This window comes from Electrophorus electricus, chromosome 15 (genome assembly GCF_041902795.1).
Source record: "Electrophorus electricus isolate QZ-2024a chromosome 15, ASM4190279v1, whole genome shotgun sequence".
NCBI lineage: Eukaryota > Metazoa > Chordata > Actinopteri > Gymnotiformes > Gymnotidae > Electrophorus > Electrophorus electricus.
In genome coordinates this window covers 588,561-607,500 of record NC_137511.1, presented here as the reverse complement: position 1 = coordinate 607,500, position 18,940 = coordinate 588,561, and the positions used below count along the sequence as shown (strand labels likewise).

The 18,940-nt window shown below is 40.4% G+C and overlaps 1 protein-coding gene across 3 annotated transcripts in view; it reads right to left on the bottom strand.

Moving 5' to 3' along the window:
* prkg1b (protein kinase cGMP-dependent 1b) overlaps positions 1-18,940 on the bottom strand; it is an 82,537-nt gene that overhangs the window by 23,606 nt on the left and 39,991 nt on the right. For all 3 annotated transcript variants that reach the window (XR_003410579.3, XM_027009434.3, XM_027009432.3), the window contains exons 4-7: positions 14,125-14,230; positions 10,773-10,836; positions 3,629-3,706; positions 3,334-3,428 (exon numbers count right to left, since the gene is read on the bottom strand). Coding sequence is in view for 2 of the 3 variants with exons in the window: in XM_027009434.3 (XP_026865235.2) it covers positions 3,334-3,428; positions 3,629-3,706; positions 10,773-10,836; positions 14,125-14,230 (343 nt within the window). In the remaining variant the exon portion in view is untranslated. The remainder of the gene's footprint in view (positions 1-3,333; positions 3,429-3,628; positions 3,707-10,772; positions 10,837-14,124; positions 14,231-18,940) is intronic.

Sequence of the window (18,940 nt, the reverse complement as noted above, 5' to 3'; positions counted from 1 at the left end):
GTAATTATGATGCAAGCACTGCCAAGATGTGATGTATCACAATATAAAAAAAGATGAAAAAAAGATGAGAAGGTGGACTGATGACAGTAACTGGTGGTGAACGTCTGAATTCTGAGAATACGTTAATGCTACGTTATTATCATTTGACAGCCACACAAGCTTGTGTACACTTTAGGAGCACACCAGTTTTTCTTAGAAGACCAAGCCAAACAAATGTGTTTATTTAAGCTTGCCTAATTGTTTATTTAGTCAAGTTAACTGTTATGATAGACATCATGCAGATGTTGATGGTGTAAATGTACCATGTGTTCTGTGGAATCAACAAAAGCACCACAAACCTAAAAGCAAGTGTTCACTTTGGATTTGGTGTCTAAAGTTTTGAATATTTATGAGCACAACCTTTTGAAAGAGAGATGCATCATGAAATCCTGCATCACAACCTGTAAACTTTCAAAGTGCTTAATCGCAGCACAGTTTTCACACTGGCATATATAATGTCTCTAATTAATAACACCAGTGTGACCAACTAGAACTTTAGAGATCAGTTTTGGTAATCGTCCAAATCGTCCTTTTGTCTTTTTGCCTATTAATGAGCTCATTTTCCCCCAAACCAGGACACTATGATCAGTAGCAAAATAATTCACATCACTGCAGTAATGACACCGACAGTAGTACTCTGCTGTGACTTATGCAGAAGACGATGACAGACACACTGCTGCACTAACAAGACCACTTTTTCTCAGCCAGTCCCCGATGACAGTGGCAAAATCGCCATGGCACCGTACAACATGCCAAGAATCCCTGCCTGATGCTGTCGTGTTCCCTGGTGCAGCCTCGCCAAGACGAACACACTTCATTAGAGTCCTCACAAACTCATGCACGCCACTGCCTCACTGCTATCGTTTGATCTTAGCAAGTAACAAGGGACAGGGAAAGCATCACAGGTGAAATACACACACACACAAACGCAAATACACGCACACACACACTCCCTGTCTTCACAGGCTGCTGTCTACTAACACAGTTGCTAGACCTAGGGGGATTACAGTGCTCTAGGAACACACCCAGTAAGTGCTTCCTTTTGGGAAGAAAAGGGGTATTGGGTTTGTACAAAAAAATCTGCATTGCATCATAAGGTGCCTGCAGGTAAGTATGTATGTAAGTTACTGATTTTACTCTTGTCTCTTTCACCAGTGACAGCAAAATGTAGAATTTGGAGGGAACAGGGAGCTGAGACTAGACCACAGTCATCATAACACAAAATTTAATCTAAAGATTTAATTTAACCATAATTGTGGCCACTAGAGCTTCTGTTTGAACTCTCTGCAGAATGTCTAGCCTAACCCAACACTGACGCACAAACTGAACGCAAATTCGAGGGTCTAACTTGGACAAAGACCTCTTAGAAATGAGAAGGATCTCTTTTTGGAGTGTCCTGGGTCCTCAACAGGTCTGCATTAAGCCTTTGACTGCTGCTGTCATCCCAAATTACTTTCCATTCATGTCTATTCCACGTCACCCAGAAATCAATACTGCTCTTACAATGACCAGTGCCCAGGTACCCTCTTCGTTCTGAGAATTGCTCAGGTGTGCGTGCGTGCATGTGTGTGTGTGTGTGTGTGTGTGTGTGCGCGCATGCATGTGTGTGTGTGTGTGTTTTCGTGCGTGCATGCGTGTGTGTGTGTGTTTTCGTGCGTGCATGCGTGTGTGTGTGTGTGTGTGTGCGCGCACGTGTGTGTGTGTGCATATTCTGTACTGTGCAGCTGCATTAGTGGGCATGTCCTTTAGGGTCACTGGTTGGTTGAATCAAAACAGACCTGTGAAACATCACACAGGCACACTGCTGAGTAGATTAACAGAATGCTAAAAGCCTTCATCACCCGTGATGACCGAAACACAAATCCATGGCATTAATGTAATGGGGACAAAAACAACACTAAACTTATCTCACTGTTTCTGCCATCAGCATTTGCAGACACCACTGCTGTCATCCACTAGGTGTCTCTCCCACAGCTCTTGTCCAACATACTACACTGTGCATGCAACATGGACCCTGTTCTGATCCCACTTCACTGGTCAGCTCTTCCAGGTGCATCTCTTCCAGTGGTGTGCCCATGCCAGCTCCATTAGATGACACCTCACCTGCCCAGCCTGGAGAGTTACTGCTCCTGATTGGTTTAAACGACTGTAACTGTAACGCTACGAACAGGAGACAGATGTTCACAGACACGATCAAGCAATGAGGGTTTATCTGCAACAGGACAATCGAGAGCCGTAATGACCAGAGACAGCATAAATGAGACCAGGCTCAGGTCAAGATGTACACAAGTGAAGCCAAGAAGGCAAGCAGAAGGTCTTGATGGAGAGATAATAATCAATATAGAAGCCAGGGCAGTAAACAGAAAGAAAGGCAGAGAAACCAGTCAGTACACATGAGATATGAGGCATGTCAATACTTCACAAAGACAGAGTGCAACTATACTAGTATAAATATCGGGATGATCATAGGACACAAGTGAATGTGATCAATAATCAATAAAGTTGGAACAGATGAGAGTGAGGTGCAGCTGGACGGCGTGTCACTTGGGTTGTTGGAGGGTGCATGCTGGGAAACATGGTGTGGACCAGGGGAGCCTGACACTAACTTTCATCGGTTTGAGCCCATAGTTCATTTTTCTCTGCTAGGGACGGAGATCTTTAAAAGCAGCTGTTTCATTTAGAAATGCGTGTGATTTTCTCCAGTTAACAGTCCATTATGCTTGGCCCAGGAGCTCATGAGCTATTGAACATGTAATTGATGTCTAGCCTTCCAGAGTGAGATACACATCCTAACCATCTCAGCGCTCCAAGCGGTCGATGCAGCACGGGGTGGGTGAATGTTTACACAAAGAATCACTCAATCAATCAATAATCGCAATCCACATCTAAGGTGTCTCATTGAATCAGTAGATCACAGGCAAGCATTCAGAGACAAATAGCCCTATTCAAAGGAGCGTTCTAGAGCCCCACACAAGCCTTCATCTTTGTCTGTTGTGTGAGAGCATTGACAAGTCCCAGATATTTCCTTTTAAATATCCCATTAAGGTTTTAGCAAATGACTCACAGGTGTTTGTTCCGTAAATGTTCCAAACAATTACTGGTGTTCATCACAGCTACTTCTGCAAAGAGTTTTGTGATGAGGTGTTGACATTGCTCTAATCATTCTTAAATTGCAGTTAACTTAATTATAATTAGTGAACTTAATTGCAGTCTCTCTCAAAACACTAGCACATTTACATTTGGTCAAAATCATGCCACAGTGAGCAAGGCATTTTCCAGTACAAAGTGACTTACCCCTGAAGGGCTTTCTCTCCAAACCAGTCCCCTCTCCCCAAGCCTCGCAGGTAAACGGGTGTGTCACTGCGTGAATCCTCTTGGGTAACGTTCACCTGCCATCACAAAGGTATCACATATCACACCATGTTCTAGACTGGAGCGTTTTTAAAGTCAGATCGAGCAAAGTGGGCTTGAAAATGTTCTTGGTTGACATAAAAAGGATTTTATATGATCAGTGATGGTTGCAATGTTTCCCCAAAGCAAAGCAGGATTACACATGCAGCGCTGCCCATGTCTGTGACAGGAAGCTTACTTTTCCTTTACTGATGATAAAGAAGGTGTCTCCTCTAGCGCCCTGTCTGACAATGTATTCTCCATCGCTGTAATGGGTCTAAGAAAAGAGAGACAGAAAAATATAGAGAGAGGGAGAGAGAAAGAGGGAGAGAGGGAACAAAGACAGTGAGAATGAGAGAAAGAGTTAGAGAAGGTATAGAGAGGATATATAGAGAGAAAGAGTTAGAGAAGATATAGAGAGGATATATAGAGAGAAAGAGTTAGAGAAGGTATAGAGAGGATATATAGCGAGAAAGAGTTAGAGAAGATATAGAGAGGATATATATAGAGAAAGTTAGAGAAGATATAGAGAGGATATATATAGAGAAAGTTAGAGAAGGTATAGAGAGGATATATAGAGAGAAAGAGTTAGAGAAGATATAGAGAGGATATATAGAGAGAAAGAGTTAGAGAAGGTATAGAGAGGATATATAGAGAGAAAGAGTTAGAGAAGATATAGAGAGGATATATAGAGAGAAAGAGTTAGAGAAGGTATAGAGAGGATATATAGAGAGAAAGAGTTAGAGAAGATATAGAGAGGATATATAGAGAGAAAGAGTTAGAGAAGGTATAGAGAGGATATATAGAGAAAGTTAGAGAAGGTATAGAGAGGATATATAGAGAGAAAGAGTTAGAGAAGATATAGAGAGGATATATAGAGAGAAAGAGTTAGAGAAGGTATAGAGAGGATATATAGAGAGAAAGAGTTAGAGAAGGTATAGAGAGGATATATAGAGAGAAAGAGTTAGAGAAGGTATAGAGAGAGCAAGAAGGGGGATGGAGAGAGAAGGACAGGGATAGTGGGAAAGAGAGAGACAAACAGAGAGGGAGAGAGAGAGAGAGAGAGAGAGAGAGAGAGCACCAGTTACTATACAGGGCCTCCTGACATTGATTCATGCCCGTGTAAAGGCACAATGACTCCCCATTGCAAACAACGGCCTCTTTAAACCCATTAAATCCAAAACAGCCAGACCTAAATTGCCAGTTAACAGGGAGTAATAACCAAACGCCACACTGAGAAACTGACTCGAATCCCAAGAACATCTGACAATTACCAACTAATACACTTCTGGTTTTATGTTACCACAGTTCTTGCTCTTGTCTGACTCTCTAGTAGAGTGTTACGGGGTGTTGTGGATCGTCCAGGAGAAGCAGCCCTCTCATTGGCCCACGCAGTTCACTACATAACATTACATGACACCCTTTTTATATTGAAAAAGTGAGAAATCCTCCTAGATCTCCTTCTTCCTCTTGGAACATCTACTGTGAACCTCAATGGGGATTCCAGTCATGCTTTGGAAGAGTATTGAGGGACTGTCTGCACACTAAACCTAATCTGTTTATTAGCAGTTTACTGAAGCATCACAACAGGGACACAGTGCAGCAACATCAACGCCCCCTCCTGAACCTTAACCCAAACACTTCCTCCACTGTTCACCATTAGATATGGACCCAGAGAATGAAAAGGGTGTACTGGAATCTAACTGGTTTAGTCCTTTCACCAGCACAGACCAGAACCAGGCCATAAATGGCTTGTTTGCTGTACCAGCCTTGAGGCAATGCGTCTCTTTTCTAACTTGGTCCTGTTTCATTGGCTGAAAGCTTTCTTGTATAGTGGCACACAAGCAATACCACAGGATGGATGAAAATGGCAAACCAGAACACACAGTGGAAAGAAACAGAGTAGGTATTCCTGGAAATAAGTCTACACAGAAGCAAAGTGCCTGACAAATTTCGCAAAAGCCAAAGAGAAACCATACACCTAATTTCAGCTACCCATAAGAGCAAGACAAATGACAACAGAATGAACTGCCTCACAGTACATAACCACAGGAAATCTTCTGGCCACAAGACTTTAATTTCACCATCTAAATAACCCCAAATGGAATATAAAATCACATTCTTACTTCTAATTGGCTATTTAAAGACAATGATTGGAAGAATGTGTGAGATCCCTCTCTCAGAATCACAGGAGCCTGGTGTCAGATATCCAGTTCATCTTCAGTCCTCCATTACTCAGTGTGACCCAGGTCCATCTGCTGAGGTCAGTAGTGGATCGTGCTCTCCAACTGGCGGAGTCACTGCTGGGAACAGAGCCCAGCCTGCTGAATTACCACCCCGCTTATCATCATTATGACTAATCAGTGACCCTCCCCACCATTACATCAGCCCACATATAAATGACCCTGGGCCTCCTTCACAGATGTTCAATGTGAGAAAGCCTTCAGAGGAAGCAACAAGCCACTAGCTGGTTAAATAGCAAATCCCCTGTTATTTCAACTCACAGCTCTCTCTCTCTCTCTCTCTCTCTCTCTCTCTCTCTCTCTCTCTCTCTCTCTCTTCCCTTATTCCCCATCTCCCTCCCTTGCCTTCCTCGCACTGCACAATCATGTCTCACACATCAGATGGAAAACATTGACCCCATGACCTGCACTGCTCCGTGCTCCGTGCCAGTGTGGGAATGACCGCTCACTCCCGCGATCCCGCGCATGCACTTGGGATCAGGACCAAACAATCTCACCATCACTAAGTAGTGTGGGGCAAACAGCAAACCCTGATTTCAAGCCTGATTTATTGGACACAGCTGAGGCAGCTTGGGCAAGACGTAGAGCCTTGTGTTTATACTAGCTGACCCAAGCTGCCAACAGTTGTGCATCTGAGTGGGTGAAACTATCCGGACTGCTTTAGTTTTAGAGGGTGCAGGTTTAGGTTAGCAGTAATCACAGAGCCTTGAAGCAAAGGCCCTAACACAAACAATAAATGAAGCAGACTCGAACACAAATGTTACATGTAGCAAGGGCGCTAACATAAATGTTACATGTTGCAAGGGTCCTAACATAAATGTTACATGTTGCAAGGGCCCTAACACAAATGATAAATGTAGCAAGGGGCCTAACACAAACAATAAAAGTAGCAAGGGGCCTAACACAAATGTTAAATGAAGCAAGGGTCCTAACACAAACGTTACATGTAGCAAGGGCCCTAACACAAACGTTAAATGCCATTAAACAGCTGCCATCTGCTTCTTTTCAATTGTTGGTTTTGTGCTCTAAGTGATTGATGATATTTTTGAAAAAAACAAAAAACAAATCAAAGCCAGTTAACAATTAAGAGAGCAGAAAGAAAAAATGAATGACTACTCTAAGGTCATGTCAAAGTCACACTTTTATAACCAGATATATGCGAGCCATTGAAATATGCCACTAACCTCAGGGCTGGCATTCTGCACATTTATGTCACACATAATTAATCAGGTGAAGATGGCAAAATCTGAAATACCTTAGAATGAAACGCTTCAATCATGCTGACAACAATTTAAAAAACATTCTGCTATCCTGTTGCTAAAAAAGACACTTATTAGTCTGACATGTGAAGTAAACTGACATGTGAAGAAATTGACAGAAAAGGTTTTCCTTCTTCTGTTCTTTCTAGTGTCCTTGTACCTGCTGGTGTTAGCGTTATAATTAAGTATCCATTTTAATTCATTTATTAAAATTGACAAAGCAATGTTGTTGTAATTTCCTTCTCTCAGTGGGTTTTGGAAATGTGATCTTTAAAAACCAAATGGTGGAAATGCACAACCCCATACACATGCTAAGTCATAAGGAGTCTTTTAAGAACAATTTATTTTAATAACTTCATATGCAACCCAGATCCATGTCTCATTTGACAAAAACTACAAATATGTCTTTGCAAGCATTAGCATCAGACATCACACACAGCAGCCTCATTCGCTTTGTTTCACCTGCCAGTATCCTTTAGTTCACTCTAGAATATTCTTTGTCCAGTACTGCACAGCAGTGGCAAACTATTATTCGGTTCTATTATTCAAGGCTCAGTTCCTGTTTTTTAGTAACATACCATTATTCTTGTAGAACGACCACTGATTTTAAGCAATGACTCATTCTCTGCACAATGACATTTATTAGTGCAAAGCCAAAGCCCGCATGGCACAGACAGGCATGGCCCATGGTGAAACCAATGCGTCAAAGAAAGGGACAAAGGAAATGGGACAAATCTCAGCCATTTTACGTTGGTTTTCTGAAAAGGTTCATGTCCTGTCATTTTTTGAAAGATTTAATGTTGTAGGTCTGCCTGTTGCTCTCTGACACAGTCTGACCAAAGCATATTCCAGGTGGGTAGACCTCAACCTGAGTCAAGTCTGATTTATATTGAACTTCACTTCAAACATATTTTGAACAAAAGACTGCAGCTTTGAGCAATGAAGCACCATATTATGTATCAACTGCTGCAAACCGAACATAAAATCCATTTAGGGATTAATTTAAACAATATCTCAGGGTCTATGTTTGTTAAAGGGTATTTTTACCCAAAAGTAATCTTGTCAGATTTAAGTTCTGTGTTGGGATTAACCCATACACATTGTAAACGCCTTCTGAAAACCCAGCCTCAGGAGACATGCAATAGGAAATGCAACTTCATGTATTTTACACTAAGTAATACGTTAGAATAGAAACTAAAATAATCACAATTTGCTATTTGTTACCAAACAGTAGATATCACATTATTTATAAGCAGTTGCTAGTTGGAAAATTACTCCATATGATGTTAGCACATCATAAAAATAGTGCATTAGAATGTGTGGTGTATTGATGTTTATTACAATTTCACACATTGTTTTGATTTATGGATCTGGTATTTTTCTTTATCCATTAATGTGTGGAATTCCTGAATTTTGTCACAGACAATATAAAGTGTTACATGACTTCCATGAAGGGAGATTTCAGAAAAAATTGCTGATCCTGAAGCCATATATACACACTGAGAAGCCTCCAGTGTAAAGAATGAAGACAGAGAGAGAGAGAAAAAAAACACAGGAGTGTCCACAATTACAGGAGACACCAGGTACCGGATGACCCCAGGTGACCCCCAGAGGTAGTGCCCGTTGATCATACCCATTGCAATTACGTTTCATGCCACCATACTCCCCAATGGCTTCATATCCTTTGAATAGAGTACAGGTTTAGAATCTCATTTTTCAAGCTTACTTAAGGAATCTGGCTTTGAGAAATCCTGAGCACATATAAAAAAGTGCTTGTACAACTGCATGTGACAACATATGTTATAGTCCCAGTACTCAGTAATACCTTTCAAGGTCTAATATAAAAACTGCTCATGGTATTTCACAACTGCTTTGAAGAGGCTTTGAGAAAACCATGGAAAACTTCTGTCACCCCATTACGCAATGCTTTATGAGGTGGCAGGCAATGTTCTGCTGAAAACCTGCCTCAGAGTTTGCAAGCAGGAGACCCGCAGCAAGGAAGAGGTCTATGGGGAGCAGTTTACGGAAGATTAGGCATCGGAATAGAAGCATTCCGGCAATACGAGTCATGTTTCTGGTGTTGTGATCGCACTGGTGCTGTAGTAGCAATGTTTCCAAAAGTATTTGTGGAATTATGAATTCCTTTCTAGTTGTAAAACAGTCCAGGCCAGTTAATCTGACATAATTAATTCTTAATCCCCTAGGCTATTATTCATATTTTCATATCACATCACACAATTAACAGTAATAAATAAACCACTAATTTACTTTATCTAGATTCTGTGAGGGTAGATGTTCAATTCAAGAAATAAATTAGCATACTGCTAAAAAAATTAGCATCTACTGCTGAAAAAGGGGGGAAAATGCATGGACACAGTAGCATTATTAATACACTTTTCCCAAATGGACTTGGAAGGCATTTTCACTTGTCTCTTCATGTAAATGAGTTGAAAAGGTTTTGAAGAAACTGAAAGCAAAGGTTTGCCATTTAAGACTCCTTTCTTTGGCCTCTATCTGCCTGCAGTTCTGCATATGGAAGCCAGTTCCCTTTATCTGCAGGTGCCTCTGTGTGCTTTCTTAGTGACTGTGTCAACTAATATTCAATTAACCAACATTCCTGGGAAGTAATATCCAACAGATCCAGCATTCCTGTTGACGTGGAGATGGCATGGCTGTGTATGTTGAGCAGGTAGAGGTCTACCTGGCACAGCCATTACGTGTGTCACAGTGGTTTCCCACCAAAACACTCCAGTAAGCAGCTGTCCCACGGTGAGAACCTGATGACCAGTGAAGGATCAGATGAAATACTACATATTACGCATGCTCACAGATGGCCTGTAGACTTTACTGCTAATAAAGTGGCTGATGATTTTATATGAATTTAGCAATTCCCCACTGGAGAGCAGCACTGCAGTGAAGGGCTTAGTTCCACACCAGGACCAGTCTGGCCGAGTCTTCATAAGGCTCCTGATTAGCTACTAGATGGGTTATATTAGGGTTGGATTAACTACTAGGAGGGTTAGATTAGGGCTGGATTAGGGCTCTGCCATTTAATCCACCATGAAGTTATTTTAGCCTTGAGCCCTTGTGGTTATGGATGTGAAATTCTGCTATGTCAGTAAGTGTGTGCAAACCTCAACAGCCCAAAATAGAATGTGTGTTCCTGAAGCTCCCTGATTGGAGTTTACCGGGTCCATGTCAGTCTGTCCCCTACTCTGCATGTACTAGAGACACTAGAACACTCAGGATTGTGAGGCTTCACCAGCGTGACTTCCTCAACACGGGGCACGTGAGCTATGACTAGGAAAACACATTCTGCCATGTCAACTTTATCTAAATGCACAGGACATGGAAAATATTATTAAACATGAAATGGTGGCAATCATCGTACTTTTTATGAAGTAAAAAAGCCAGTGGCGGCATAAGAGGCGATGTGGTTTGTCACTGGGAACAGCAAGGAAATTGCTTCAGTTGCTCACAGTCACTTTCTAATGGACTGGAAATGAACTGCACTGCATATCTTTAACAGCCTTTTAAGAGATGAATGCATTTCCCAGATGCCAACAGTGTGCAGAATGAGACCCGGTGGCCTACAAAAGATAGTACACTAGCATCATTGTGTCAAAGTTATCAAATGCACTCTAATAAACCCAAAAAGCTTCCCAAAGAGCACGTCCTGTTTTATTAAAAAGCAATATTCAATTTTAAGAACTGCAAGTTATAATAAATTATTTTAATGGCATTCATCTTAAGAAACTGATCCTAAAATTATTTCATCAAACATATGAAGTGAGCACTTTGCCTGCTGTCTGTCGAACAGGAAGGGTTTTGAAGAGCCTACCTCCTCGAGCACATCTGCCAGTTTGCTGAGTATTTCTTCTGGAAGGCCCTGGAATGTTGGAACACTGTCAGATAAAGAACAGAGCAGGTGTGAGCTGATTGGCCAGTACAGCACGCTGCCCTAGGCAGGCACTGAACTTACCCAAACCTGAGCATTCATTTCAAACCTGTGGTTTCATACAAGCAATCATCACTTGCAAGCATATTTGTTTTACACAAAGCCACAAAGCCTGTTTATTTTACACATATGAATTTAAATGCAGCAATCTATAACACGCAGCAGTTTTTTCTGCGGAGGCATGAAGTGATGATTTGGAGAAGTTAAGGGCAGGTACATGCCACATGAAATTCAGGACAAGAAATGGGAAGAGGAAACAGAACTGAGAGGAGAATGAACAGGTTGACAGGAAGAAAGCCACAGCACCTCTTAAGGTTCTTTTCATTTCAACAGCAACTGCCAGTCACACTTAACAGCAAGGGCTATAGGGGAGATGTGCTTTGGCAGTGCTTCCTATTTACATGCCACTGAGATTTAAAAATATCTTTCAAGAATTTATAAGAATAAAATAATTGTTTGACACTGAGAATATTATTCTAATTACAGCAGACAAGCAAACCTCTAGGTTTATAATTATAAATATTATAAATATTATAAATATCTTCATGTTTATTTAAGTGCCCTAATTAAGAGAATGTCCTCATTGTCTCTTTTTTCTTCCAGTTTGGGATTACATTACTCATTTTCAATGTAGCTGAGAGCCACAAGGAGGGTAAAAACCTCATAAAACAAGTGAAAAAATAAAACATTAAGATTTAAACCAATAAAACAATTATACAATATAATAATTACACAATTAAAACACAAATACAAAATCATAACAGAAATATGAAATAAAACAAAAATAATAAAAAAGAAAAAAGAAATATGTTATTCAACATAAAACAAGTACTAAAACAGAACTATAATAAAGTAAAATTTGAAAACCCATAGGAGAAAGTGAGTCCAGCTCCAGAGAAATCTGTCCCCTGTTCAAATGCACTGGTACACCATCGCTAAAAGCCATTTTACCCAGCTCAGTAAAAGCTCAGGATTCTTGAGCGTAATACGATGATTTGAGTGGATTGGATAGAGTCTGTGTTTCACAGTGAGCACATAGGTAATTTACACTGGCACCTGATCAACAAGAGTGCCAGAACAAAAATGAAAAGTAACCAGTGTGTTTCCCTTCTTGGAGACAGAAAGGCCCATCTTAGTCTCTCAGAGTGATATACAGGGTCTAGAGCAGAGTGATATACAGGGCCTGGAGCAGCATGATGTACAGGGTCCAGAGAAGAGTGATATACAGGGCCCAAAGCAGAGTGATATACAGGGCCCAGAGCAGAGTGATATGCAGGGTTTAGAGCAGAATGATATACAGGACCCAGAGAAGAGTGATATACAGGGTCCAGAGAAGAGTGATATACAGGGTCTAGAGCAGAGTGATATACAGGGCCCAGAGCAGAGTGATATACAGGGCCCAGAAAAGCATGATGTACAGGGTCCAGTGAAGAGTGATATACAGGGTCTAGAGCAGAGTGATATACAGGGCCCAAAGCAGAGTGATATACAGGGCCCAGAGCAGAGTGATATACAGGGTCTAGAGTAGAGTTATATACAGGGCCAAAGCAGAGTGATATACAGGGTCCAGGGCAGAGTGATATACATGATCTAGAGCAGATTGATATACAGGGTCTAGAGTAGAGTGATATACAGGGCCCAAAGCTTTCCACGTGCACCCTGACGCATTTCTGTACAGTATAGAACAAATTCCACAATTGTTTTCATTGTCTAAAGAGAAAGAAGAGTCATTTCTGTAAAAGAAGCTTCTGCTTAAATGTATTAATGTATTTCCAAGTCTTTCAGGATTGCTGTGTGCACCAAAGGCCAATTAAGAAATTCGTGCTCACTGAAAGGAGAGGAACGTTTCAGTGATTAATATTTTTGCAGACTCTGCAAAGACACAAACAATGCATCCAATGCACTTCACTAATGTCTCATTCATTAGGAGTGGGCATGTATATATTGATTTCAAAACAAGAGGTCCACCATATCTCTGTAACCAGCTCAACACAACCTAGCATTGGAAGATACTGTTAAAGTCTAACTGCTATGAAGTGGACCTCATCAGATGTATTATGTGGAATACACTGACGCCTTTCATTAAAACTAATGGGAGATTTTGTGAGGTGTGTATTTTAAACCCATTGCTATAAGCTCATATCAGCCTAATGTCTGAAATTTGAATGAGTGATTACAATCTGTAATGAGATACTGAAAACATTACCTACTGACTAGCTGGCTAAACACCTGGTGTCAGTGTTTCTGATTTACACACAATAATGTGACATTTCCTTGAATCACAAGAGAAGGCCAAGTCATATTCATGCTTTATTCAAACTAAAACCAAAGGAAACAAAAATACAAGAAAAAGAAAAGGAAGAACAAAACCAATTGACACAGTTCCAAAGCCACAAAGAACAAGAAAACTGTTAGGAAGGATGATGAAAGGAGGGGAGACAAAGCAGCATGAAGGTCTGAGGAAGGTTCCCATTCAGCTGGTGGTGAGGAGCAACAGCTGACAGAGATGAACCCTCAGCTGCAGAATGAGGAGGCATTGAGAGTGTGTGTGCGTGTGTGTGTGTGTGTGTGTGAGTGAGTGTGTGTGTGTGTGTGTGTAAGTGTGTGTGTGTGTGTGTGTGTGTGTGTGTGAGTGTGTGTGTGTGTGTGTGTGTGTGTGTGTGTGTTAGGTAGGTGAGGGGACCAGGAAACTGGGATGCCTGGATGTGGCCTGTGCCTTGTGTGGCATGACAAATGAAGACATCACTGCATACTGTTACTATTCACACAGACTCAAGCTTCGTGAATATATGATTAACCTGTTATACCGCAAATGTGTGAGAACCAAAAGGAGGAAAAATTGGCTCACTCTCTGCATTATTTGTTAATTACAAATAACTAGATATCTCGATCAATATTACTCACTCACTGAGTGGAAAAGTGTTAAATAGATTTGGATGAGCATAATGATTGATACCACAGGCAACAGCCATCACTTGTCCTGTGAAGGTTGAACCCATCAGCAGAAAGTGAACGTGATTATACGCTCAGCAGAAAACAACCCGATGTCCTGCTTTGCTAAGAGACACTCAACAATAACAAACTGCGCTGCGTAATGATTAAATACTATTAAAGGCACAAACAATAAACCTCAGTTCTAACAAATAGCAGAGAGAGAAAATGTTCTGTGTGGGGCTCAAACAGCAGGACGGTCAGTTAGAGGACAGCTAGTCCAGGAAACACGAGGAAAATTCACCTCTTCAGGAACTCCATGTACTCTGCGTGCTTGATGAGTCCTGTTCTCATCATGATGGTCTGGAAACACTGGCGGTCGATGGCCCATAACTTCACATTCGTAAGAGCTGAGGAAGAGATTCAAGCAAGAGAAAAACAAATCAGGAGGCCTGGGAAGAAAGTCTCTCATGTGACACGCTGATAAAGACTCAATATAGCAGTCAAGCCAAAAGCCTTCAATACAGCAATCAAACCAATCCATTACATTTGTTGAACAAAAGCACTAAACTAGATGATATAAGCTTACATACCTGTACCTGGAAATAAGTTGTCATCTACTGCACATTATTTAGAAAATACAGCCAGGATTGTCACATATTAGAGATCCATATATTGGATTAATGATTTGCTATATTTTAATATTTTTAACAACATATTAAAATCATATAAATTTGTATAATAGAAGCATAGTATTTGTGTGTGTGTGTGCGTGTGCATGCGTGTGTGCACGTCTGCGCATGTGTGTGCGGGCACGCGTGTGTGTGCGTATGCATGTGTGTGTGTGTGTGTGTGTACTGATGTCATAACTATCTCATAAACTTTCAGTCTTCTCTCCCTCTTAAGTCAGACTGAACTCTTATTCACCTGCTTTTATGGTCCTTGTAATTCACTTATTTAGTTCATACTGTTGTCCAGGATGTAAGCAAAGCTATAGGAATTTGGTGGATTTATCTGAGGTGAGTTACAAATGAGCTGTCTCCCTCCAGCAATACTCCAAGACTCTAATGGACCTCTCAGATGAGCTTTTTGGAGTTAATTATTTACCAGATTATTTTTAGATGAACACCACTTGGGTCCTTGCTGGTCTCCTGATATGGCAGTTCTACGACAAAAATGTGTGTGAGGTTCCATTAGAAATTCAGCTTTGCTTACAGCTCACCCATGGGGTCTTGCTCATCACCTAAAAATATCACCTTTGTACATGCCTGCTGTAATTTAAGAGTGATTAACTACAACACTATAAACAAAAAAGGCATTTGCCTGAACATGATTCTTAAAGCAATGTGTGCACAACACTGTTATTTTATTATGTTTTTGTGCAATATACTAATAAAGTAGCATAAACATAAGACATGATTACAATCATCTCACCCAGCACTTTAAAAGTCCAATTATTCAGCATATTTCTATATATTGCCTTATTTATTTTTATTTGTTTCTAAGTTAAGTGTTCTTGCCCATTTTCCCATATATTCCTTTAGCATCACAACTTTTTTAAACGATGATACATACTTGTAACCTAGTTTTAACACCTGAGCACTGATCCAGGACCTGTCACTGAGGATGTATGTCACTTGTACTGACCTCTCAACAACTTCAACTAAAACTTTGTCACTTTGAATGTAACTACAAGACATCAAATGGTAATCAAGACATACATTATAACATAGTTAAAAAAACAAAAAAACAACAAAAAACCCCCCCACAGACATAAAGAACCAGATTCCTTTGATTTCAGACTGTATTCACCTGCGTTCTTCTTTTGACATGGATGTTCATTCAACACTGCAAGAGTGCACTTCACCTCAGCAGTTAAGGCATTTGACAAGCAGAAAGGCTAAGATGCTATCTTCAAGCTCAGTCTGGAGATTGTGCTGATATTGCTTTCCAGACCAGATTAATCTCTGAGAGGATCATATCTCTCAGCTCAAAGCTCATCTCTGGGTAGTGAAGTGCCTCAGAAAGAGCCACACAAATTTAAAACCTTTAAAACTCTCTCTGTGGTGAAAAGTCATGTACAGGACATTAATACAGATCTAAGAACATAACACGGCTCAAGGCTCTTCAGATCAGTTAACCTTTCAAATGTGGTGACCTTTTGAACAAATTACTCAAAGAAAAAACTATGACTTTAAAAAAACTAGAGCCATGAAACACATATGCAATATCACATGAGTAACTTGTAAAGGCAAAAAATGTTATTGCAGAGTTCTATTATCTTTCACAACAGCAGAAATATAACCAATCTTTTTAGATGGGACTATAGACTTTGAGTATGGGTCTAATGTGCAGTATTCAGAATCACCTTAAACAATTTTTTCATGACATTTTATATTGCCTACATTTGTACAATGAACATAATTTATGAGTTCTGTAGCAGGATCTGTAATCTCTGATTTTTGAGTAAAACACATTTAAGGTGTTTTTAATGGAGCAGCTATGCACCATCTAAAACAAAGCATTATGGGTAGGCACGATATAGCCGACAGATTGATGCCTTTTTGATGGACAGTGCATTTAGCTCTGGTCAGTGTCAACCATATTCATTTTGATATAGAGCAGCTATACCTGTGTTCCTGCCCCATCACTCAGTAAGCCAAGCGTCAAGTGGCTTATCTTATGCTAACAGAAGAGCACAGAGAAGCACCTGATCAAAGGAGATACATGCTCTCTGTGGAAATGTTGGATCAACATTAACAAAACATAATTTAAAACATCAATCTTTAATGTCTAATTTACGTGTATAAAGCATTGATCACTTCACTTCAGAAATCCGTTTTTTCATCATACTAATTTAATTTAATGGTTTCAGAAGTTAAGGCATATTTTGATTCATTTATTTTCCACAGCAGGCGTTTGAGAGACTGAACTTGCACGATTCTCTTTTCAGGTTTGTTTATGCATGCTTGTTTAAAAAAAGGTATGACAGCTGAGGCAGCCAGGGCCTTTGAGAACAAAGGTCAACTAAAATGTTCTTTACATTTATGGTAAAACAGTTAAACTGGTTAAGTAAAGATCACTGAACACTGAAAGTATAGTCAAAGAGATCAGTTGGCACTGACATCATTTGAAAGTTTTAAAGGTGATTCATTGGTGATTGATGGTCATTCAACATTCAACTGAACTGAATGAACTGAATGAACACTGCATAATAATCAATTAGACAAAATTTGCGATTCCTTTACAAATTAGACGCATCCAAGTTTAAATATATGATTATTGTCACGGACTGCTCCTCCCCCCATAGTCACGTGCAACGGCCCGCTGCGTGCAGGGGGATGCACCAATGTATTGTGTCACTTATTTTTGTAACCACACCCCTCAGGATTGCACACATGTGTATAGGGTTCAATGTTAATGTCTTGTGTGTCTATTTAAGCCCCTGTCCGTGTGTGCTCCCTTTGTTGGTCATTGTCACTGCGTATTTGTTACTGTAGATCTTTGTAGCCGTAACGCTGGTTTGTGTATGTCATGAGTTGCTGTATATGTGTTCTTTGTTTAAATGTTACATGTATAACCGTGATTACCGTAAATGTTGTATGTGAGTGCCACCGTTGTTGTCTGTTTTATGCCAATAAACGTCCTACATCATCGAGGGAGTCTGTGCGTCCTGCCCCGCGCCCTGCGACACTCAGGCCAGCAACATTACAATTATCTTGCCTGCAAAATCGTACTTAGTGCAGTTTCTCTTTCTACGTTTACCCTGCATCTCTTAAAACCAGCAACATGAGCAAATCAAGTTTACATAAACCTTTAAGTGCCAAATTGATACCATGCAAGATTCGGTTGATCTTTTTGTGCTTATTTCTATGGAAGTGACACAAAATGTATGTCAATATGCAAGAGACGATGCCATTTCAGACTGGTGGTGAAATGGCAGGAGACAAGAATATTGATCAAAGTAATGAAATTGGTATTGACTGGTATTCTTCTTCTGCCGGAACATTGATGTTGCCTTAAGGGACTTGTTTGAATATAGCACCGATTCTATTTTACTGATAATTACTACTAATGTTTCACAGATGTTCATGTACAGTGGATGGCATAGTTTGGTCACAACATTTAATCTACATGATCTACTAATTAGAACAGATAATCCCAACTTCAGTTTCCCTCAAACTTTAACCACAACAAGCAGGACCTTCATTGTTTGGACTGGAAGAATTATGTCAGACCTTAACAGTCGGACATCATTACTTGTAATGATGCTGACTTATCAATGTTATCAGGCGCTGAGCTGTCAATAGCAACCACGCTATCTTTGATGGTTCCCGCTTTATGGCCAAGCTATCAGGAGGGTCCAGTCTCGCTGATACTGCCAACGGAGCCGCCGCAACATTAACACGGCTTATTGATTCTGTCACAAGGCAGTTTGAGTCCCGCTTCTGTGCTCCAACATGATGGGGCATGTGGTGGCCCTGTCTCACTGAGGAATGGGGTAAGACACAGCACACTGGGAGAGAGCAGTTAGGGCCTAATGACTACCATCGGAAGAGAGTGACAAAGAGAGAGAAAGAAAGAAAGAAAGAAAGAAAGAAAGAAAGAGAGGTGGGAACAGAGAGATGTGTGGTTGCTACTGGTCTATGCAAATAAATGGCTTGTGTTTTTATTTCCAAATAATTGAGTGGTTTTGTGATACCAGATTACAATTTTATTCTGTTATATTTAATTCTATTTTACCTTCATCTTTCCTATACAGCTATTTAATTAAGAAAGCCAATATGAGCCCTAATTACTTTTAGCAAAAAATGAGACTGACAGGAACATAAGGCAATTTAAAAGTCGCACTTCTGTGGGTATGACATGGGTGTCATCTTGGTTAGTTCTAATCTACACACTCATACCAACCAGACATGAAGTCATTAATGTCATGTAAATGTACACGCTCCAGGGATTTTCTTACCAACCAACCAACTGTCTGGACTCAAACCAGGCAATCAGCACGCCTGGCCAAGAAATTTGTGGAAATGTCATGTGATTTGCACACGTGCATTACTAAGCTTGGCTGCACCTTTCAAAAAGTGTGACTGTTATAACTCAGAGCGCACATCACTGTG